The sequence below is a fragment of the Xenopus laevis genome, chromosome 1L, assembly GCF_017654675.1.
Source record: "Xenopus laevis strain J_2021 chromosome 1L, Xenopus_laevis_v10.1, whole genome shotgun sequence".
Taxonomy (NCBI): Eukaryota; Metazoa; Chordata; class Amphibia; order Anura; family Pipidae; genus Xenopus; species Xenopus laevis.
Window position 1 is genome coordinate 111,986,551 of NC_054371.1, and position 24,966 is coordinate 112,011,516.

The window sequence follows — 24,966 nt, forward strand, 5'->3', positions numbered from 1 at the left end:
GTTAAAAAAAAGCATTAGCCAACCACAACCTACACTTACCAAGCAATTTCTGTAGGGCTGGAGGGGTAGGAGATGACAGAAGCTGATTGGAAGGCTGACGTTGCACTTTTGGAGGTAGCTGATAATAGGGACTATGAGGTGTCTTGTATGAATCTAAAACAATAGAAAAAAGGTTACAAGCGGAAAACAGAACTGAAAACAGTAAGATTATACAAGATACAATTCATAAAGACGATTTTTAAAATATGCAAACTACAATGCATTTCAGTCATATAAGGGTTTAGACAGTTCAAAGTTTAGCTAGCCAGCAGAATGGAGAAAATGGTACACAGACAAGGAAAATATCAGTGATTTATATAAAAAGATCACACTCATCTGGATAAAATGATCTTACCCTGAGGGGCTGATTTTATTGGGGACTGAGGAACAGGTACATTTTGTGGATGGAGGGTTTCCAGTGCAGTCTGTGATTTAGAGCACTTTCGGTCAGTTGCGGTTGTAAGCAACTTTTTAGGACGTCCCCGCTTGCGACCTGCCATTTTCCTGCCCTTCTTGCTAAGCTTTCTTCGGGCTTTGGCTGGAGAAGCCTTCTTGACTGAGGCAGACTTTTCCTCCTCTGCAGCAGAATCCTACATGTGAATGATACACAAAACTATAAATTAGTTGCTGTCCTCACTTAACAAATAGAAGACTTCTGACAAATGGTGGCTACAAATCTAGGGAAAGCGATTGTAAAGGTTTATGATATGCAGTGATGTAACTACAGTAAAAATATCATTGCGCATTATGTTTTGTAATGAGTCAAAAAAAAAAATAACTAGAGAATACAAATATCAGTGTCACTTTTCTTTGCAGAAACATCTCACAAATTTTTCTTTACATTATTTAGTGTTCTATTTTTCCCCACTTTAAATGTTTTAACTTTAACATTAACATTAATCTTGATGGATGCTTGTCATTCTTCATCAACTATGTTTTGCTACCATTTAGTGAAATCCAGGTGGACACAAGACTATATTGGTGAAAATCACATAAAAATGCAAAAAGTTGAAAGGTTTCACAGGGGGTAAATTAAGGTATATCTTTGTAAATATGTAATAAACACCTTGGTCTCTTGAGCTTTTGTAGGAGTTGTTGTATTGCTCTTTCCTTCTTTCTGTTGTCTTCTTCTCGCTGCTTCCTGCTCCTCCTATAGAAGAAACATTTAACAACCTTTTTAATAATCATAAGGGTTACTGTAGTTACACATCTAGTATGTTTTGTCTACAGTAGCATGCTTTTTGCAGCCACATAAAGCAAGATTACAAGTTTTGCTATATATATGCCATTTGTTGCAATGTGTATTAAAAATTAAGCAATGACAGCTGTCTTTCTTTAAGAAGTACCTGCTCCTCCACCAGCACCAGACCCACTCCCCTCTTTATATACCTGCACCCGCCCCACTGTGATGCTCCAAAAGGGGGCAGGGCCTGAGCGAGTATATAAAAAGCCACGTGCAGAGGTGGAAGTGGGGCAGAAGGCAACCGTGGGGTGAACCAAGGCTAAAGTTTAGTCCAAACCCACCCACGGCCCAAACCTCCCAACCTGCGGGTCCTGCATCACTCCCTTGCAAGTATATGTTTTTAACAAATAATAGTAGGAAAGGAAAAATAACTTACCCTGAGTTTAGGATTTTTCAAACTAGAAAAATAATTTTCAAGCTGTTGGGAGGAAAAATGAGACAAATTGAACTGAATGCAGATTCAGGTACATGGGGTTTTCTGCATAGTCAAGAACTAAACTATTTATCTTTCATGTAAAAGGTCATTGTTAAATGAGAAACAAACCCCCTTTTACAATTTTATAAATGTTCTCTCTTAGGGAATTGTTTAGAATTTGTGTGATGTGCGCAAAGACAAATATAATTATGTGATAACATATAATTTTAGTAATTACTGTAACCCTCTTCTCACTGCACACACAGGTTTTAAAAAGTGCATACAAAATAATTTGTGCACACCCAGGCAAAAGAAAATTAGTGTATAAATTGACAATTTTCCCCCTTTCAATCTGCATCTAATGCTCCCCCATCAGATGCCCACTTACCTGGGTTTAGAACACAGAGTAGTACAGTGGGGTTGGAGGCCGCCTTGCATGGCCATGTCAGTTTCCACTTGCAGATTCCCAGGTGTTGAACACTGAGAAGAAGCATGCACACCTGGCAGTCAATCGCCACATGGGGGTCTGCACTCCGGATGTGAGAAAAGACCAGACACGCTGGCCTCCAACCCTAGTGCACTTATCTGCATTCTCAGCTCAGGTACAGGGGCACTTTTAAAAATCGTAGAGAGGCATTCTTTATTTAATCATTCCCTAGTAAACCTTTACACTCATCAAATTTATGGAACACATACTTAGGATGAACCTGCATGAATGTTTTTGGAGGGGTTGGGGAACTGAAAAGCTGGATGATATCTATCGGTAAGGCAGCAGTGATAAACTTTGAGACACCTGTGTTCACCTTTTCGGTAACTTTTAGTATATTATAGAATGGCACAATTCCAAGCAACTTTTCAATTGGTCTTTATTATTTAATTTCTTTTTATAGTTTTTTAGTTATTTGCCTTTTTCTTTTGACTCTTTGCAGCTTTCAAATGGGTTTCACTGACCCCTTCTAAAAAGCAAATGCTCCTTAAAGCTACACATGTATTGTTATTGCTACTTTTTATTACTCATCTTTCAATTCAGGCACTCTACTATTCATAGTCCAGTTTCATATTTAAACCAATGCATGGTTGCTAGGCTAATTTGGATCTTTGCAACCAGATTGCTAAACTTGCAAACTGGAGAGCTGCTGAATAAAAAAACTAAATAACTCAAAAAACACAAATAATACATATGAAGCCCAATTGCAAATTGTCTCAGAATATCACTCTCTACATCATACTAAAAGATGACTCAAAGGTAAACTTTACAGTCAGGACAGTGAGGTTGTGGAATGCACTGCCAGGTGATGATGTGATGGCTGATTCAGTTAATACCTTTAAGAGTGGCTTGGATGATTTCTTGGATAGACATAATATCAAAGGCTATTGTGATACTAAATTCTATAGTTAATATAGATATGGGTATATATAATTTATATGAAAGTAGGGAGGGGTGTGTGTATGGATGCTGGGTTTTCATTTGGAGGGGTTGAACCTGATGGACTTTGTCTTTTTCAACCCAATTTAACTATGTAATTATGTAACTATGTAACCCCTTTAAGTAACTCCAAACAAACTTGTCTGTGATATATTTAGCACATAGCGAACGTACATGACATAACATTATAAAATTACTTAATGTGCATAAGGTTGTTGCAGCTGGGATACAAACAGATGACATATAATGAGTAGCTGGGAAAAATAATGAAAAGACAGGTGAGAGAAATAAACAGTGGGGGCAACTGTACTCACTAAGGTACGGTCTATAGTGTGCAGGTAATAAGAAACAGGCTTTCCAGTCCAGGATACAGATCCTTTAAGAGGTGATAACTCCACAACTCTCATAATAGTGCCAATATCTAGAAACAATAAAAGACAGTCGATCACATGGTCATTAAAGGAAAAAATGAGCACTACTGTAAAAATGTTGTGAAGATTGACGCTAAATAATTAAAAGTAATGGAGGACATGGTGCTACAACTGAAGCTAGGTATTGTGGTAATTCGTGAACAGATATAGAATCTATTATCTGGAATGATTGGGACCTGGGGTTTACTGAATAAGGGATCTTTCTGCAATACCATACCTTAAGTTTGCTAAAAATCACTTAAACACAAAAAAAAACCTCAATCGGACTGTTTTGCCACCAATATGGGTTTATGCGCTTAGTTAACATCAAGTCCAAGGTACTGTTAAATTATTATAAATCACTTTTAAAAAATAGAATTATTTGTTTAAAATAGACTCTATGGGAGATGTCCTTCCCATAAATTGGATCTTTTTGGATAACAGGTTTACAGATATCGGATCCCCATACCATAACGGTCACAGTCCAGCAGCACTAGAAAATTATGAAGTGATAGTTTTGTAAGAGGCTTGTAATTCATGTACAACATTGACTGCCAAGTAACAGATATACATAAAAATACATTATAGTTTTGAAAGACATAAGTGATATTTGGGGGTCATGAAAAGATTTAGAAACTCACCACTCAAGTTTCGGCTGTTTATTCTGAAATTCAGCGGTGCAAAGGGTTTGGAGGATACGATTCTGCCACCTTGAGGATGGAGGGGGGAAGGGTAAGGAAATAAAATGATATTAGAAGTTACTATAGTGCACCATAAATGCAGGCCACTCCAAAGTGAAAGGAAAAACAGTCAGTTTATTTTTAAATCAAAAGGGCTTTACAGCAGTAGAAAATGGCAACAAAAAATAGCTTGTGTTCATTAACTAAAGTCCAACAAAACAGAATTTTGCTTACTTAAGCAGATATGTATCCAATACTTTATCAGACCCAAACAGGTTGGTCTTAGTACATTCAGTAGGTGAACAGCAAAGCAGCTCCCACATGCAGCCCCTACTCTCACACACATTCACCTGCTGCGCACTTCCTTAAAACACCTCTTGGTTATCCAGCCCACACCTCTGCATGGTTAACCCTGTGCTGGCTCTTAAAGGGGTGGCGCTTAAAGGGATGACTCAAAACCTAAAAAATGGGGATATATACCTGCCATCCAGGACATATCTCCTCAGACTTATACATATCCCCCATCCCCTTAACCCAGGGGAAGAGGGAGGTACTAGAAGAGCCCAAACAATGGACTCAGGAAAGAGCATCAGCATTCATATGCTGTTTTCCAGGTCTGTGCTCTACCACATAACTGAACTCCTGCAGGGCCAGGAACCATTGAGTTACTCTAGCATTTGATCCTTTATTCTGGTTCATCCAAGTGAGCAGAGCATGATCAGAGATAAATCGTTATCTCCTTCACAAAAGATAATAGTGGAGCAAGTCCAAGGCCCACTTGATGGCCAGGCATTCTCGCTCTGTTATTGCATAAATTTCTCAGCTGTAGTCAGCTTTTGACTGAGGAATACTACAGGATGCTCTTCCCCATTAATGACCTGTGATAGAAAGGCTCCCAGACCTACATCTGAAGCGTCTGTCTGAACAATAAACTACTTTGATAAGTCTGGAGTCATGGGGTGGTTACAAAGTGCGGACTTCAGCACCAGAAAGGCATTTTCAGCATCCACATTCCACTGAATCATCTGACTTCCGACCTTTGGGCAAGTCAGTCAATGGAGCTGCTAAGGTGACAAAATTGGGTGCAAACCTCTGGTAGTACCCCAACCTTTCCCAGGAATGTGTGTGCCTGCTTTTTGGTTTTAGGGTGGGGCCACTTCTGGACAGCATCTTTCTTATTTAACTGGGATTTTACTAGCCCTCTTCCTACAATGTACTCAAGGTACCTTGCCTCTTCTATCCCTATCGCACAGTTTTCGGGATTCACCGTTAATCCACCCTGTCTCAAGGAGTCACGAACTGCTTGGACTTTAGGCAAATGGGAATCCCAGTCCTTACTAAAGATGGCAATGTCATCCAAGTAAACAGATGTGTACCTCTAACGGGGCTGCAAAAACATGTCTATTGCTCTTTGGAATTTAGCTGGGGCAGTCTGTAAACCAAAAAGCATTCTCCTGTACTAAGAATGGCCATCTGGAGTGGAGAATGCAGTTTTCTCCTTCATCTCTTGGGTCAGAGGAATTTGCAAATACCCCTTTGTGAGGTCCAAAGTGGTGATATAATGGGCATGACCCAGCCTCTCTATAAATTTGCCTACCCGGGGCATAGTATAGGAATCGAATTTGGAAACTTCATTGAGTTTTCAGAAGTCATTGCAGAATCGCAGAGTACCATTGGGTTTGGTAACAACACAATGGGGCACCACCATTTGCTTTGAGACTCTTCAAGGACTCCTAATTCAAGCATTTTCTTGACCTAATCCGAGAAGGCCTTTACTCCTGGCTCTGGAATGATGTCATGCTCTATGACATTAGTGATCCCAGGCAAATCAGAAAAAACTTCTTGTTTCTCGCTTATTTGCCAAGTCTGGGCTTTTGACATTTTTGTGGTCACCAGGACATGGTCAGCACCAACCTGAGTCTTAAGGTGGCCATACACGGGCAGATTAAAGCTGCCGATATCGGTCCTTTAGACCAATTCGGCACCTTATCTGCCTGTGTATGGGGGTTTCCGACGGGTCTTCTAGGCACAATATTGATCGGGAAGACTTAATTTTTCAGGCAATCGACCCGTCAGAGCCCATTGCTCCTCGTTGTAATCCGATCATTTGGCCCTAGGGCCGAACGTTGGAATATAGCCTTGTGTTGGTGGGCATATCGGGGAAAGATCCGCTCGCTTGGCGATGTCGCCAAAGAGTGGATCTTATAGTGTATGGCCAGCTTTACACTAGCACAGCACCATTAACGGTTACTGTTGCCCTGCTGATTAGAATAAAGGCTTTCTAATGAAGGTGTGGAGTGCTGCTTATCTTGGATTTTTACATTTTCAAATGGGCCTTGCAATCTGGCCAAAAACTAGCTCTACTGCCACTCTGTCCACCACCTGGAAGTGCCTCGTTTTAGCAGAATGATTGTATATACGGTATTGCACCGTTTGGGCACTTTGCAAGTGTTCCTTTAGCAGTGGCATCACTCCTACAAACCTTTCCCTCATTCACTCTCCCAAGGCTCTTTTATGATCAAGCAGTCCCCAGGGCCTGTTCCCATATACCAAAAGGGGGAAAACCCTGTAGATGCACGAGGCTCCTCAAGAATTGCAAATAACAGTGCAGGACAATCTTAATCATCTTTTTGTATCCCCCCACTTAAGCATTGTTTTTAAGGTCTACATTCCACCAGGCTGTCTGTCATACAAGACATACATAACTGCTTTATCTGGAACAATTTGCACACATATGCCATAACCTTTTACATGAATGGGGTACCTTGGTTGGTGAGAATCTCCTTGGGAAACCCTGTCCTCGAGATCATCTGGAACAGCTCACGGGCAATAGCTTTGGGTGAAGCATTCCTTAGGGGAATAGCTTCAGAATATCGGGTGGCATTATCAGGATCACCAAGATATACGGCAGATTTTATCAGGGGAACTACAAGATCCATGGCTATACGTTTGAATGGTACCTCGATAATGGTTAAGGGTACCAGGGGGCTGTGAAAATTAGAGGTCGGGGCTGTTAACTAGCAGGCAATAGTGTAGTGTGGGTCGAGAAAAAGTCGACCTGAACCCGCCTGCACCTGGCTTTTCCCCTCTATTTATAGACCCGCTCTACTGATTACATCATAAAAGGGGTAGGTGGGCACGCCTATAAAGCCATCAGTATAAGGTCGTGGGCAGGGAGAGCAGGCCCATGACCTACAAATGGTGTGCTGAAGTCGGCCGGAACCCGGATGACCCGCAGGTATCAGGCTGGCCCACACATCACTAGCAGGTAGGAAAAGAAGCACCAGTTGTGTAACAAAAATACAGCAGACCTGGCAATCGCACACGTGGGGGGGGGGCTGGTGGCGGACCGCGGGATCTTCTGAAGTAAAATCTCCCTGCTCACAGTTTGCCGTCGTCAAGATCGCCTCCTGCCACAAGTATTCGAGTGGTGGGGATGGAGTCAAGGATTTCCAACAGGCTGGAGGCAAGGAGAGGTCGATGTGCATGTGTGCTGCTCACCCAAGCCACCTGAAGATTTTTTTTGCAGGTGGGAAGGGTTAGCTGTAGCTATACCGCTGGGAAGCACAGTAGGTTTTCACTTCAAACTTTAAACATGGCAAGTCAAACCGGTCTATGATTCAAACATCAGTCTTCTATGATTCAAACATCAGTCTTCTATGATTTAAACATCAGTCTTCTATGATTCAACCATCAGTCTTCTATGATTCAGCCATCAGTCTTCTTTGCCCCCAGATGTCCACCCAGAGTATTGTTATGCGAGAAATCGAGTACCATTCGACGGAATGAGCGGGGAACCAATAGTTGTTAAAACAATTGCCTCATGGACCTTGCTGACCCAATAAAGCAGATCCCCATTGATCGGGAAGTGAGGCCACTGTTTATCGGGACCGGGTTCCTGAGAAACACCATTTTTTACAACAACTTGATCTCTTGCGTTAACCAGACCAGAAGATACGGGGTTTGATGAATCATCCTCATCATCCTCCCCAAGCATTACCAGTAACGAGGAGAAATGCCGTCCCTCAGAGGACAGCTCTATGACACATTATCATTTTGCCATGCATTCGCGGGTAGGACCTGGGATCTCTGTGGATGCAAACTACCCAGAGTGCTTTGGATGTATGTCCAAATTCTCCTATCACACTGTCCAGTACAAGGGTCAACATGCGCCCCGATTTCAGGAAAGCCTTCACTGGGACATGATTGATGTAGACAGTACACTTGATTTGCCCCTCCAACAAGTCAGAGCATGCAACAAACTTTCTGTTTATAACAGGAAAGTTGCTGGAGAGCCCCACACTGCATGGGCTCCTCCTCCCATGGGCACTGTTCACTAGTATGCCTCCAGGCTTCATACCTCAAGCACTTCACGCTGCCCCCTTCCGGGGTGAGGAGGTACCTGGTTGCGACCCGTTGGGCTGATGTTGACACTTCTCCGTTTCTTTCACACCGACTCAAGGAGTATGCTGAAAACTCTAGCCAGCTGGCGAATATCTCTCATGACATGAGATGGGGAACTGTCAGTGTACCTTTCAACAATCTCGACTGATTACTCCACTGTTTTGGGTAGGGATGCACCAAATCCACTATTTTGGATTCGGCCGAATCCCCGAATCCTTGATGAAAGATTCAGCTGAATACCGAACTGAATCCTAATTAGCATATGCAGATTAGGGGCAGGGAAGGAAAAAGTGGAGAAAAATCTTCTTTTGTGACGAAATGTCACGTGATTTCCCTACCCGCCCCAATTTTCATATGCAAATTAGGATTTGGTTCGGCCAGGCACAAGGATTCGGCCAAATCCTGCTGAAAAAGGCTGAATCCAGGCCGAATCCCTCTGAAAAAGGCCGAATCCCAAATGAATCCTCGATTCGGTGCATCCCTAATTTTGGCGACCCATGACCCACCCAACCGTGTAGATTAACAGGAAGGAACTGAAGGTACAGGCCTGTCACAACCTGTTCCACTATGTGGGGTCCAATCAGAGCCTCAGGTTGCAGCCACTTCGTGACCAAATGGATAAGGTGATGTATCTATGACCTAAGCGGTAGATTGGTCTGATATTTCCACCTGTGCACCCTCTGGGCTCTGACCGCAATGGTTACCTCTAGGCCTGCCAGGATCTCTGCCTTCAGTCAATCAAATTCATGGTGTCATTTGGTTTAAGATCATAATACACCGTTTGTGGATCTCCAGAAATGGAGCTATTAGGCAAGCCATTTATCTTGGGGCCACCCTTCTCACTTTGCAGTCCTCTCAAACATTGTGAGGGAAGTGGCTACATCAGTGAGTGTCAGCTTTTGTAGAAAAAGACTTGCACAGGTGGTTACGCGATTGCCATGTGCAACTGCAGATGACTCCCATCCTGGAGCGTGCTGCTGTACTGCCTCAGTGAACAACTTTGCCTGGGTGGCTGCAGACTCTTGCAAGGCAATTAGCTGAGCCTCTGTGGATTGCCATTGAGCTGCCATGGCGGATAGCTGTGCCTCTGTAGCCTGCTGCTGCATGACCACGCCCTGCTGAAGCTGGACTGAACCCTGGGAAGTTGCTGCAATGGTTCCTCTGTCTTAGGGAAAATAGGTTACGGTCTCTTTAAATGTCAGTTTTCAGGGAAAAAAATGCTTTTCCTTTGGTAGTTCCTGCCAGCATCCGAGCACCAGTTGTGATGTTTGGGGGGGATCACACAGGGATTTGCACCATAAATGCAGGCCACTCCAGAAAGGAAAAACAGTCCGGGCTTTTCAGCAGTAAAAAAATGGCAACAGAATACAGTTTGTGTTTAGTGACAAAAGTCGAACACAACTGAATTTTGCTTACTTTAGCAGACAGCAGGTGAACAGCAAAGCAGCTCCTACTCTCATACACATTCACATACTGCTCACTTCCTTGAAATGATCCAAGTATAGGAGAAGGAAGAGGAACTCCAGCAGTGTTACAGTGTCCTTCAAACACCGCACAGATCACACCTCTGCACGGTGATGACTCAAAATCTAAAGAATGGGGATATATACCCGACATATCACCTCTGACTTATACAGACCATAAGACACTGGGGGTAAAAAAATGTATGCGTATTCAAACCGCAAGAAAAAGAGTGCAAAATAAATATCCTTATCTTGCCCATCTTCATACCAATTGTCTTACACCCAATGTTCTCTCTACATTGAGGCCAAAGCACACAACAAATTGTGGTGCACAAAAAAAAAAAAACCACAAAATTTTGTATTAATTCTAACCTGTGTGCACAGTTTTAAAAATGTGCGCACCTGGTTTTAAATGTGCGCACAAAACAATTATTTTGCACACATAGCCAAGAAGGAATTATAGGGAACACTGCTCACACCCCTTTTTTTATTTTAGATTGCAAACTCTATTTACCTACTGTATTCATCAATACTTATATGTTATCTGTATATACAATGTATAAACCCATATATTATATACATATATTATAGCTGTATTATATCCATATATTATAGCTGTAGAATATGTTAGCACTAAACAAATGTATTAATATTAATAACAAAGCAAAAAAAAAACCTTGATATGGTCCCATCACCAGTGAAAGTTTTATCTTTCTGTATGACCAATTTTTCATAATTGTCCCAAGAGGAGCACTCAAATGCCAACAAAAGTTCATAAAACACTCAACAAAGAGGATATATATTTAACACTGAAAATGCCTTAAAAAATAAGCCATAAGAAAAAATGCAGTCTTTAAAGTGCACAAACCAGAACCATGTGACATTAATCATATCAGATCAAAATCTAGCAGTTATGTGAACAGTGAATATAGGATCACGAAGGTCAGTAGGCTTTGATTTAAAGACTAATATAATCTAAGCCATAAGCACCAAAAAAGCACCACAGTTGCCATTTATCTGCATGTGAAATTGTTGAAACTGCTAGTTCTAAATTTTAAAGGGCAAGTTGACTCCAAAATAAAAATTTGCCTATGCAACTTTCCACTATATATTGATTAAACATTTCCAGAGTTTTAAAGTTTTTTGTAAACACAATTGCTATTGAAAGCAGCATTTGCTAAACTCCTGATGCATTTTCTCTGAAAAGGTTAACATCTTTATTATTTCATTTCCTTTCTTAGAATTTATTTAGTTGGTAAGGAAAAAGTCAGTAAAGAGCATAAAAAACGGTTCCACTAACCACTGTAAAAGAGTGATCCTGTATTACTTATCAGCTGTTGCAGGACTAGAGCATTCCACAGGCTTAAACATCTGGTTACAAGCTGAAAAAGCTATAGTCCAGCAACAGACACAAGACGAAGTTGTTACACAGCATGACGATAGACGAGTAGATGGAGGTATACAGGTTAGGAACTCTAAAAACTTTACAATATTGCACAGCGGTACTCCATGTACAGTAGTACAGTACAGATTTTGGTTATTCTTTTTACAAGAAATGTAAAAAATAATCCTCCTTGAGCAATTTCACACTATCACCCAGAAAAAAAACTGTTTCGGTGGAAGAGGGAGAAACGATACATTACCTTCCTTCATGTTGGCGAATCTCTCCTTTAGCTGGTGGTCAACCTCAGGACCAAAGGCAAAATTATTCACAAAAATAACACTGCAAGATAATGATGATGTTACTCCCAAGTACAAACAAGTGAGAATATAATATCCCTTACATACCAAACCCCAGTTCCCATGCAAGTCTCTACAAAGCCGTTAAGAAGCAACAGTAAAAAGCAAGTTACTATCACATTTACTATATCTTATTTGGGCTCCGACATTATTTTAAAATATCAGGCAAACATAGGCATTTTCATCATCAGGCCCAGGAGAGAACACGAACTGTTATAATAAAACTGCCAGCATCAATTTAAAGTGATATTGACACCTCTAGTTTTGTGCTAAGATCTCTACTTTGATGGCAATAATGACTATTAATCACAAAATTACTGATGTAAACCCACATATTAGTAAAATATTTTGTTTTAAAAAACACTCTACTTTCTCATATGGAGAAAGATACTACTTCCTGTAGGGGCGAGTACTACTGCCTACTACAGCTCTCTGATTTCATACCCACACCTGCAAAAAATAAAAGCCTCCTCTTTCTACAAATCTCCTCTCCCACACTGCTCAGGTTTGGGGTTTTTTTTCCAGATGGTTCCTTTAACTCATTCCCTCTTACTAGGTTATATATGGGTGTCCCTTTCCTGCCTCCTTGACTTTTCCTGCACTAGCGAACTACTCTAGCTCTGGGGGTTAAAAGGTTAATCTTGGAAGCAGTCCTGGCACCGATCATTCTGTTTGTGCAGGAAAGGTAGGCAGGCAGGCAAGGCCCACACATTACCAAGTAAGGCAGAATAAGTTAAAAAAGCACCATTAAAGAAAATGAGCAGTACTGAGAGGTGCAGAAGAAGAGTTTTTGTTGTGTAGTGGAGGAGTGGAGTTTTGTCACATACCTGAAGATGAAAGAGGCTGTAAACCCTGACCCCCTGTGTGGCTACATGGTATAAGCCCTTAACTGTGCTGCCAAATTATTCCGGTCAGTCAAACATTTAACTTGCATCCTAGCAGCTCTGATTGACAAGCCATATTTTTATGGGACCATAAAAATGTGTTCGTAGTCCTAAACTCTCTTAAAGGAGAAGTGACCTATGTCCAAATTATATAGAAAGAGGTCACATTGAGGAAAATGGTCTAAAGGACATATAGACATATTTTGATGAAGAATTCAATTATGATAAAAACTGAGACGTGTCACTATCCCTTTAAGAAGCAGCAGTTTTAGATGTGAGATTAATTAAAGAGGTTGTTCACCTTTAAATTAACTTTTAGTAAGATGTAGAGAGTGATATTGTGAGAATTTGCAAGAGATTTTCATCTTTTATTGTTTGTGGTTTTTGCGTTATTTAGCTTTTTATTCAGCAGGTCTCCAGTTTGCAATTTCAGCAATCTGGTTGCTAGAGTACAAATTATCCTAGCAACAATGCACTGATTTGAATAAGAGCCTGGAATATGAATAGGAGATGGGCCTGAATAGAAAGATGAGTTATAAAAAGTAGCAATAACAATACGTTTGTAGCCTTACAGGGCATATTTTGTTTTAGATGGGGTCAGTGACCCTCATTTGAAATCTGGATAGTCAGAAGAAGAATTTAAAAACTATAAAACATAAATAAAGAAGATGAACTGGAAAAATTGCTTAAAATTAAACATTTTATTATATGCCAAAAGTTAATTTAAATGTGAACCACCCCTTTAAATTTTCACTAAGCTCTCCATGAATGATTATAATTGTCTAAAAGAAAAATGCAATACTGTCCATTGACAGTAATAATTAAGATTACAGGTACCTTAATACATGTCCCTAATTACACTGGGGCAAGGACTGATGTGATCTATAATTTCTGTAATGCTGAATATGGATATATATATGATCATTGTAACATAGCCCTAAATTATCTATACAAAACACACAGTTTGATCAATGCTACATCTAACAGCAAAATGTGCAAAAATCACTGCAAAACACTTGCCACTGAGATTAATTTAAAATACTGCAGATCACTCGCCTACAGAAGCGCTGGGGCCAGCAAAAAAAAAATAAAAAATGTAAAACTCAATTATGACTTTTAATCTCATAATTATGACTTTAAAAAGTCAGAATTCTGACTTCATAATTATGACTTTAAAAAGTCAAAATGATGACTTTACATTATGAGTTTAAAAGTCATAATTATAAGATTAAAAGTTATAATTAGGAGTTTAAAATTCATAGTTTTGAGATTAAAAGTCATAATTTCAACTTTTTAAATCATAATTATGAGTTTAAAAGTCATAATTATGATCTTAAAAGTCATAATTTTGTCTTTTTAAATCATAATTATGAGTTTAAAAGTCATAATTATGAGCTTAAAAGTCATAATTTTGTCTTTTTAAATCATATTTATGACTTTACAAGTCATAATTATGAGATTAAAAGTCATAATTATGAGATTCAGTCATTATTTTGACTTTTTAAAGTCATAATTATTAGATTAAGTGTCATAATTAAGTGTCATAATTATGGGATTTTTTTTGGCCCCCCGTACTCCCCAAATGTTATATTATCCAATTCCTTCAAAACCTTAAAGTGATACTGACACTAAAAAACTACTTTTTAAAATATAAATGTGCATTAAAAGTTACCTATACGTCATGCTGATTTTTTGCGGAGAGGTTTGTTTTTGTAAGTAATTGTTAGTTGAAGTTCCTGACTGTCCCATCTCAGTTTTTAATGCTAACGGCTCCTGCTGCACAAATATGACAGTCCCCTCATAGGCGATCACAGGGAGTCAGATAGGTAATGTAAAAGCATTGGGCAAATACTTCATGGGCAAATTATTAGAAGCATGCAAAGTCAATTTTATGGTAGATATAAAATAAACATTACATTTCTGGTGTCAGTATCTCTTTAAGTGATTCCTTTATATCTCTGCAAATCACTGAAAATGCAAGGCACTGTGGGAATTAAGAGTTCTGGATAGAGGAGAGCTGGTTCTTTTGAAAAGGCTGAACCAAAGACAAACTGAAGGAACGCAAAAAAAAAACTAATGGAAAAGGCTCAGCTGAGGATCTCTAATTCCTACAAATGTAAGGGCAAACATAACACAACACTGGTCATGCACATACCTTGTGTTAGCTATTCTTTCCCTCCACTCCTCTGAGAGGAAGTCTCCACGCTCCAGCTGGAAAGAAAAAAAAGAGAGCACTTTTAAAAATGCAGGAAGGTTGATTTTTTTAATCTAAATAAGAAGTGTTAATTTATGAACAATAGCTCCTGTGCACAAGGATGTCAGAGGTATAGCCTACAAAAAAGTTTGTTGTTCATCTTGATACTTAACATTTACAGAAACATGTGTTTTGTTTACACTTGTGTTGTACTTTTTGTAAAGGATCAAATCATTTTATATAACTTTCTATACCAAATAGGAAGACAGAAGAGGATCGCTCTTGGGTGCTCACTGGTATAAGCCCAGGCCAGTGCAGTTTTCTGGGGTTTCAGGTAAGTCAATACAATCACTTTGGGTTTGCTGCAAGCCTTTCCTTTTCCTTTAATGCTTTATTAATAGCATGTGCTCTGCTTTACACACAATGCACTATATACATCTAAAAATGGTTATATTAGCTAAAGTATGCATGCAAAATATATTATACTTTTTATGCTTTAGTGGGGATGTCTATTTTCCTAGTAATTACGTGACTATCTACATCCTTTCCAGCAAAAAATAATGCAAGCCTGCTCTTGCTTTATGGCACTTGATTGCTTCAGTTTTAAAACACTACCCAGAATTCTCTATCTATTTTGTAGTTTGAGGCACACTAAAATGTAATAGGTCCTCGGGTGCCACTAAAAAAAAAAAAAAATCACATGGTTTGAAAAATAAAAGCTATGTCTAGCTCACTTGTAGCCTATGGGAATTGCTAAACTGCAGCAGTCTGGCAACAAACATGCGTCCATGTGCCTCAAAGTAAGGGATTTATATACATGTGCTTTTTTGAGGCCACTGCAATCTATATTAAAGAGGATGGATCACAGTATTACACTATGAGATAGATAGTCTAGTTTAAGTTAAAACCTTACCTACCTTATCTCCCATTTAAACATTATTTGCAAAATTTGCACATTAACATTTAAAATTACTTTTTATGCAGATAGACAGCTCCTTTCATGTTTAATAAGAATACATAAACATGACTTACTGTGTATTCTGAATGCTTCTTTCCATACCATTTCATCCATTTCCTGAACTCTTTGTCCATTGACTGCAAAAGCAAAGAAATATCTATTGCAATAGGCTGGAGTTGAGACTAAGAAAAAGTCTTAAAAGGCCCAATATATTAATTTAAACATATACATGCAAGTGATCAGCATCATCCATAAGAGTGGTTTGAGGGTATAAAAACACACATATATAGTTAGGTCCATATATAATCAAACAGCCCTTTGCAGTCAATGACTACCCGATGTCTGAAAACCCATGGACATCAACAAGCACTGGGTTTCCTCCCTAGTGATAGTTTGCCAGGCCTCCGCTGCCTCGGTCTTCGGTTGCTCTTAGTTGGTTGGTCTTTCACTTTTGTCTTCAGATAGCGAAATGCATGTTTAGTTATGCTGATGTAAGTTGAACGAACTTGGCCATCAAAAAATATTCATTTTCTTTGCCTTCAAAGGATGTTTTGGGCCATTGTCCATCTGTACTTTGAAGTGCTGAAGTTCTGCAGCATTTGTCAGAATCTGTATCCGTAGAAACTTCAGAATTCATCCTGCTGCTTCTGACAGCAGTCATATCATCAATAAATACTAGTGGCCCAGTTCCACTGGAAGACATACATGCCCATGGCAACACATTGCCTACGCCAATTTTCATAATCAGAGTGTACCATGGATTATTTACGTTAATGTACAGATTCGCTCATAGACAGACATTGGGCAAATTTGCACCTGGGGAGCAATCCATAGCAAACAATCAGTAATTAACCTATTTTCAGCCACCTGCAGATATAACAGTTAAATCAAACATCTGAATTTTGCCATGGGTTACTGCTAATGTCCAAATTTGCCCACGGTCTATATATGAGCACCTTTGTGCCTTAAACTAATCCAAGGTAGACAACGATGAACAAAGTGGTTGTTGTACAAACTTTTAAATGCTAAATAAACCAATACCATATTCCGAATGATACTTACACTCAACTGCTTTTTGTTTTTTTCTGTTTTTTTAAATGCAACACGTGGCCTCGACCTAAAAGTAAATGTTGCTAGAAATTTTGTATTTTAGATAATCAACTTACTGCACCAGCCTAAAGGTTCAGCTTTCTAAGCACCTGATGGATTACTGGGATATGAAGGAAAACATGAATCACTTGGTTCTTGCATTGGACTATAATAGTGTCTGCTGCCATTGCTTAAGGGTAAGGCCAGACGAGGAGATTCGGGGAGGTTTTGTCGCCTGTCGACTAATCGCCACGTCTTTTGCGCGACTATCTCCTGAACTGCCTCAGCGTTTTTTCCCCATAGGCTACAGCGCAAAATCGCCTGTGCTAATCCACACGCGGCGTTGCGCTTTCAATAGTCCCCATGGGGAAAAACCGCTGAGGCAGTTCGGGAGATAGTCGCGCAAAAGACGTGGCGATTAGTCGCCAGGCGACAAAACCTCCCCGAATCTCCTCGTCTGGCCTTACCCTAAAGGTTCTAGTATGAAACAGCTGCCAAGTAGCTGCTAGTTAAACTAAAAAGCTATTAGGCTTATCAGAAGCTATCCCAAGGCACTTGCAATATAATTAACTATTTCCTGGTTCAAGGTCTACACTATCCAGGGCTGACGGCTCAAGATGACATATTTCTTCACCTGAACTGTATATAAAAAAAAACCTAGATATGGAACATTCATTTCTTGTTGGTAGGTCCTGTTATGGCACCTCAACAGGACAGAAACATATTAAACTTTTAAATCGCTAAGTCTTTATTAAGAAATAACTAACAGAAACTCTGCTTGTGCTCCTCTTCAGAAAAGGCGACACTGTGGCGATCCATCATGCCGTGCTCGATTTCTCCTCTCTGACTATCTCCTATAAGGAAAGCAGGAAGGAGAAATCGAGCGCCGCGGAAGAAGAGCACAAGCAGAGTTTCGGTAAGTTATTTCTTAATAAAGACTTAATTTAAAAGTTTAATATGTCTGGTTTTTTTTTTTTCGTTCTACACTTATTTTTTACTAAAAAAAAAAAAAAATTATGTTACTGATCCTTTAATAAGATTTAAAACTCCAAAGTAAAACAATAATGTTATGCCTTTTGCACTTTTATTATGTTTTTATATCAAATTATTCACCTCTGCGTACTTGGCTGGGATGTCTGCTTTTTCCACACCAAAATGGTGCTTGCATCCTGTGGCTGCAGCAACCTGCAAAACAACCTGCCCAACACCTGCAAAACAAAAGTAAATTAATTCAACTACATAGAACAAATGCAGATAGATACAAGTTTGCATTTAAATAACCTCACAACCTACGCATACTAGCCTATGCAAAGTGAAAACACATCGAGGGAACAGTAACACCATTGCCAGACACATTTTTAAAAGACAATAAAATGTGAACCATGCTTATAACATAGAAAAAAAGGCAAAGGAAATGAATCTTGGTTTTGACAACAAAGGCCCCCTAAAAAAATAACTAAGTGATAATTATACATTTTACAAAGGGACAACTACATTTTACCTGCAACTTACTAGCTGCTTTCAAAGTAAAACTCGTGGTCGTCCCTTTGTAAAATGTATAATGAAGCAATAGAATTCTTAATGAATCAGATGAAAATTGAGTGTAGGACTGGCCAGATATGGGATGACTTTGACGTAGTTGGCCAGCTTAAATATATTGCAATATATGGACAAACAATCCCTGTTTTGTTTAAAGGGTAAGGCATTTTTCAGTAGCAGTATGCACAAAATGTCTCTGTCTTAAATATATTGATAATGGGTTGAGTGCTGAGGATTCTTGTAATTGGCTATATATATATATGTACACATATATATATATATATACATATATACACACACACACACACACACACACACACATACACACAGATATATACACACACACACACACACACACATAGTAAGATGGGTGTGTCAAAAGTGCACAATATCAGGTGAATTTCACCAGCATTAGGCTGGTGAAATAAGAATCTCCAGGGAAATGTGTAATGCTGCAGCTAGTTAAGCTGTTTAAGCGGTGAACCAGCTTAGTAAAAGCTGGTTTATGGGTCCCTGGAGTGGATGGAAGACAGCCCTTCCATCCCTTGCTCCCTGTAATGGTTTTGAAGCTGCGAAGCTAAAGGTAGTTATGGAAAAAAAATGTTTTTCAAAATTAATCAGTTAATAGTGCTACTCCAGCAGAATTCTGCACTGAAATCAATTTCTCAAAAGAGCAAACAGATTTTTTATATTCAATTTTGAAATCTGACATGGGGCTAGACATATTGTCAATTTCCCAGCTGCCCCAAGTCATGTGACTTGTGCTCTGATAAACTTCAATCACTCTTTACTGCTGTAATGCAAGTTAGAGTGATATCAAAAGAACAATGGGAAGGTAACCAGATAGCAGCTCCCTAACACAAGATAACAGCTGCCTGGTAGATCTAAGAACAACACTCAATAGTAAAAACCCATGTCCCACTGAGACACATTCAGTTACATTGAGAAGGAAAAAAGCAGCCTGCCAGAAAGCATTTCTCTCCTAAAGTGCAGGCACAAGTTACATGACTGGGGGCAGCTGGGAAATTGACAAAATGTCTAGCCCCATGTCAGATTTCAAAATTGAATATAAAAAAAATCTGTTTGCTCTTTTGAGAAATGGATTTTGGTGCAGAATTCTGCTGGAGTAGCACTATTAACTGATGCGTTTTGAAAAAAAAAAAACATGTTTTCCGATGACAGGATCCCTTTAACTACAAGAATGTAGTAGTTAAAAAAAGGTGTGGAGCAACAACCTCAGGGCTGCTGCTGCTTCCCCCTACAGACCTCCTAGAGTGGAGGAGGGTGAGGGGCCACAGAAGGAGTGCTGATGAGCACCAGGGAACCAGAAAGTGATTTCCCTGAGTTGGAGAGAGCTCCAAAGGTCTGGGAGAGGACCAGAGAAACCGCTCCCAGGAGAAAAGTGTATCAACACCAGTGAGGGTGTGAATTGGGACTGTGTTAACACTTATATGATTCCCCCATGTGAAGCCAGTGGGCTGAAGATTTGCTAGATTTCACAAGTGTGATTTACTAGTGATGGACTATTTTGGATGCCTTTAAAAAACCACACACAATGAGGCAGCTCCAACCAAAATAAGCCTTTGGGCTATGTTTGGGCTATGTTTGGGCTACCGAAGTCAATGTTAGCCTATGGGGAAGGTCCCCATAGGCTTTGCTAGCTTTTTTTGGTCCACAAAAATCGTTCGATCGATGGATTAAAATCCTTAGAATCGAACGATCTGAAGGATTTTTCATTCGATCGAATAGCGCTAAATCCTTCGACTTCGATATTCGCAGTCGAAGGATTTAACTACGACAGTCGAATATCGAGGGTTAATTAACCCTCGATATTCCACCTTAAGTAAATTTGCCCCATAATGTGTATGAAACATATTTACAGCAGAAGTATAGCTTAATTCACTTACTGGCATAGATAAAGTCTAAACCACAGATAATGCATTGAAATTCTTGGGACACAGGCTCATTGCTTGTTCTACCTATTTACGTAATGAAGTTCTGAACAATAGATGACATCATCCATTCAAGGCAAATGTATGCACACAACACACCAAACTTAACATGATAAATTACTCTTTCCAAAAGTCATTTTTTATATTCGTTTATTTAAAATACAGCAACTGCACTATTGCACAAAAGAACCAGTATCTCAAGGGACCTCAGATGCCTGGCGTTTCAGGAGCTGCAATATAGTTTATACAAATATACAATTTTTTATCCATGTAAGCTGCCATTCAAGTTACATATGGTCTACATTTCATAGCAGATAAGTGTAGCTAAACATTTGACAAATGTAATTTATGGCTCCAACACCTATAGTGTAAAAGCTAGGAGTGTTGCCACCATAAATTTATATGCAGGCACTGGACAAACCGTTCACTTCTGAATGTAAATAACATTTTTAGCTTGATTTTAAGAATCAGCGGTCTGATTTTTTTTTTTTCCAAAATTGCTTTCGTCATTAACCTTAGTTGACAATCAAAGATTTACATTAAGAATTAAAGTGTTGGCACATTTATTTATTTCAGAAGTCTTTGTGCCATCTAAATCACTAGTCTGCAAGTGTATTCAATTAAATCCATATCATAATTTCTGTCCCAAATTTGACATGCTTCAAAAACCTAAAACAATGATCCATTTACTATTCTTTGGTGCAGTAGGAGCACCACATAATCTTCTTCCTACAGAAGTAACCCGGGTTTGTGAAGTTTTCGGCAAACAGGCCTGGGGTATCCGGTAAACAATTATAATCACAGGCGGGGTGCCTAATATTCCCCCCCCAGTGAGTATACCTTTCCTTTTAATAAATAAAAAAAATTCTCTCAAACACAACAGTTTGTCTCTCAGAAAATGTCCATGCTATGTAAAGAATATCAATCTTAATAAATCTTACCACTCCCAAGGTCTACAAAGAGATCATCTTCAGTCATCTTAATTTCATCAATCATCTGGGCAACCAAATCAAAGGAGGTTTCTCCATACACCTCAGGAGAAAACGGCTCATAATTGTTGAGTTTTTCAGGGTCTGTTACAGAGTGGTTGTAGACCTGCTGCAAAATGTGGCGAAGGAGACCAGTAGACGGACGAGTTTTTAACTTCATAGGGTGAGTAGTGCCTTTCCACTGCCAAGAGGAAAAGTTCTTAACACGTATTTGTCACAAAATACATAAAAAACCTTTCAAATTCGGTTAAGGTTAAGTAAAGATACATGTCATATGGGGGGGGGGGTTGTGTTTAAAAAAGGTATAGCCACTTGTTGCATGAAACTGCAGACCTGAGACCTCCCTTGCTTAATGATGTTAAACTGGACGTACACTCCATGACCTTTTATCTGAAAGCTGAATTCACAACTGCATTTGTTGTAGTCCACTTTTATAGTTCTATAGACACCAAAAGCCCATTTTGGAAAATCCTGGTATGTAGGACATTCCATTCATTGGTCAAATATTGCAAGATCTAGCTACACGGTGGATAGTCAAAGTAAAGTTTAATGCAATCAAATGTCCTAAATAGCCTCACTAATTAGAACTAAGGGCCCACCATGTTCTGCGGTAACCTTAAAATCTTTTAAATCATAGCTTTTAGATTGATCACTAAAAAACATCTGGAACATTAATGTTCTAAACCAGTCAAAAAGATGGCCAAGTCATACACAAGCATTTTATTATAAAATTTTAATTATCACTGACGAAACGGAAAAAATGCATTAATTTTACAGTGGTATTATTTTTACATAAAAAAACATAAGATAACTGAATGTGCCATTTCAATATGGCTTGCTTTTAACACAATAAATGAGTATTAGATAAGGTTTACTGAAATTCAGGTGGATGTCAGTGCCTGGACTACCTGTTGATAAATCTTAACGGGGAACTATCACAAAATTAAAAATGTAATCTAAGCTTCAGCATACTGAAATAGGAAACTTTCTAAATACAATGGATTAAATATCCTCCATTGTTTCTGAAATAATCAAGTTTATGTTCACTATCCCTCATCCATGTCAGCATCCGTTTCCAATATATCTTATACTGAGGCTTTCTTTCCAGTACAAACAAAATCTAACAAAATAACTGCCTTTTGCAAAAATCCTGCATGTAGATAGATATGCAATATTTCTGGTGATTTTAAGAGTGAGCTCTAATACATCTTCTAGGCAAAAGGAGACCCTCCTTTAAGATATAGAGAAACAGATGCGGAGAGAGGGATAGTGAAAATGAACTTGATTATTTCAGAAACGGTACAGAATTTTGAATTGATTGTATTTTAGAACTTTTTTTTATATCTGTATGCATGAAGCTTATATTAAAGTTATATTTTCACAATCGTTCCTAATTTTAAATTAATATAAGTGATGTGCGGTCTTATATCCTTTCCTGCTAGATGCTGCTGTGGAACCAACAACTGGCAATTACCATTCAACTGAAATGACTGCAGAATTTTAACCAAGCAATTCTAGCAAAAGTGACAAATTATACATTGTTGCCAGGAAAAGGGTTACAAGATGCAACATCTGACACACCCAGTAGAGGTATTATCAGTTTAATAATGGGTATAATAAGGCAAATGACAATGATTTACCATAGCCAACTATAATCAATGAGTGCTCACTGGTAAAAGTGTTACTGTTTGTTGCATTATTTTAGTTTTTTTCTTACCAACAAAATAATTTGTACATAACAAAAATAAAGTACATCCTTATTGGTGCTCTGGTTAAATGAAGCACTAGCAAATACTAAAAGAAAGTAGAAACAAAAGTTGTTGCCAGATCCCACACCCTGATTTATTTATATTCTGCTTCCAAAAAACAACTTGTTAGAATAGAAAAATAAGCTGAATCTGATCTTTAAAAAAAAAAAAAAAAAACATACCTTACACAGAAATTGTGCTATATTTTTATATTACTGATTTAGGAACAGTCTAGTCACTTTGAAAACTTCCTGTTTGGTATATTTAGCATGAATACACATTGGAACACCTTGCTGCATACTTTGGCAATGCACTGTAAACTGAACAAGTTTTTTTTCCTTTTGTGATCCAAGAATGGTTAACAATTAAGTAGCTCTTCACAATTACTCAGGGTTGGACTGGGCCACCAGGACACTGGAAAGAAACTCGGTTGGCCATGCTGACCCAGAGTCACTCCCTGCCTGACACCTTATGCGCTGTCTTCTGACCCCCCCCCCCCGAGTCCATCATGGTACGTGCTGGGAAGGCCAGGGCGTGAGTGTGGGAGCCCCTGTGACGGGAGCCCCAGTGGGCCCCAGAAACCCCCCCACACACAGTTCAATGCTGCAATTACTACTGTAGGCATATCATTATATTAAAGAGGATCATGGCGATCCATTCTAAATAGCAGGGGGATACATTTTGGGTGCACACATTCTCAATTGTAGTTAGATATAGACTGTTCTTTTTTCTTGGCGTCACGGATCTTCAACATGCACAAACATTTTAAAAAACTATCTTCAAAAAGATGTTGGACATATATAGCCATTTCCGCTTCTGTGCCCATGAAATAATCACATTCACTTTCTATTTTGTGCTTTCTATATTTCACTGTACTCATCACATTTTCAGCTAATAAACACGGCAAAAGATGCAGAAAATAAATATACGTTAGCCTAGGCAACCTTCTGTTATAGTATATAGTATAATATTTATCATCTCATGTGGAGATTAGTTTCCAAGCTAACAAGGTCTTTGTCTCTCTCTGAAGCTGCATGTTCCTGTATTAATGCAAATAAGAGTTATTATATGCATCTCTTCTAAATACAGCTATAAGCAGCAAAGGATTATGTGGCACTACACCACTCTCTGTGCCAGAATCAGATACCAAGGAACTCTGGTAGGTCATCTCACCCTGAATGTTAAGAGTATTGTACTGTATAACTGAAAGACAGCACTCAGAATTCAAACATAGAAAATTACACCAGTCCCTTATGTTTTAATACATATTTTAGATAATATTGTCTAGAAGAAAAACAGAAATGTAGAAATAAAAACTGGGCCAGGACATAAAACTAAGGTAAGATTTTAACATTGCATGCAAGAACAAAAGGGCAGTCTAATGCTACATGCAGCACATTTGTTTGTTATCCAAGCAGTCAACTGATGTGTCCCTTCTCTTAGCAACTGGCCCAGAGCATGGAGAAAATGCCCATGGGGCCAAAGGTTTGGGAAAATAAGAGGAGAACAAAAGCCAACACATCTTACCAGCTGATGGATGCTGTCAATGGCTCTGTTATACTTCTCACACAGCCGCTGCATGCTCTCAAAGCTGAAAGAGAGGCAGATGGGGAGTGAAAAACACGCAGGAAAGGGGTGAGAGAGAGAAGGACATATTGAATGCATGCATGAGAGATAATAGGAGGAGCAAGAAAGGAAAAATCAGAGGGAAACATTGGAAATGTTGAGTAGGCTGAAAAGAGAGAGATAAAGCACAGAACATTAGAAAGTAATAAGTACTAAGTAATACTATT

General features: G+C 39.0%; 1 protein-coding gene across 2 annotated transcripts in view; it reads right to left on the reverse strand.

Moving 5' to 3' along the window:
* dot1l.L (DOT1-like histone H3K79 methyltransferase L homeolog) overlaps positions 1–24,966 on the reverse strand; it is a 61,528-nt gene that overhangs the window by 18,757 nt on the left and 17,805 nt on the right. For both annotated transcript variants that reach the window (XM_018255338.2, XM_041562086.1), the window contains exons 4-15: positions 24,701–24,764; positions 21,378–21,606; positions 18,059–18,153; positions 15,931–15,993; positions 14,860–14,915; positions 11,724–11,803; positions 4,175–4,243; positions 3,438–3,544; positions 1,659–1,700; positions 1,106–1,189; positions 395–629; positions 40–153 (exon numbers count right to left, since the gene is read on the reverse strand). In XM_018255338.2, coding sequence (XP_018110827.1) covers positions 40–153; positions 395–629; positions 1,106–1,189; positions 1,659–1,700; positions 3,438–3,544; positions 4,175–4,243; positions 11,724–11,803; positions 14,860–14,915; positions 15,931–15,993; positions 18,059–18,153; positions 21,378–21,606; positions 24,701–24,764 — 1,238 coding nt within the window. The remainder of the gene's footprint in view (positions 1–39; positions 154–394; positions 630–1,105; positions 1,190–1,658; positions 1,701–3,437; positions 3,545–4,174; positions 4,244–11,723; positions 11,804–14,859; positions 14,916–15,930; positions 15,994–18,058; positions 18,154–21,377; positions 21,607–24,700; positions 24,765–24,966) is intronic.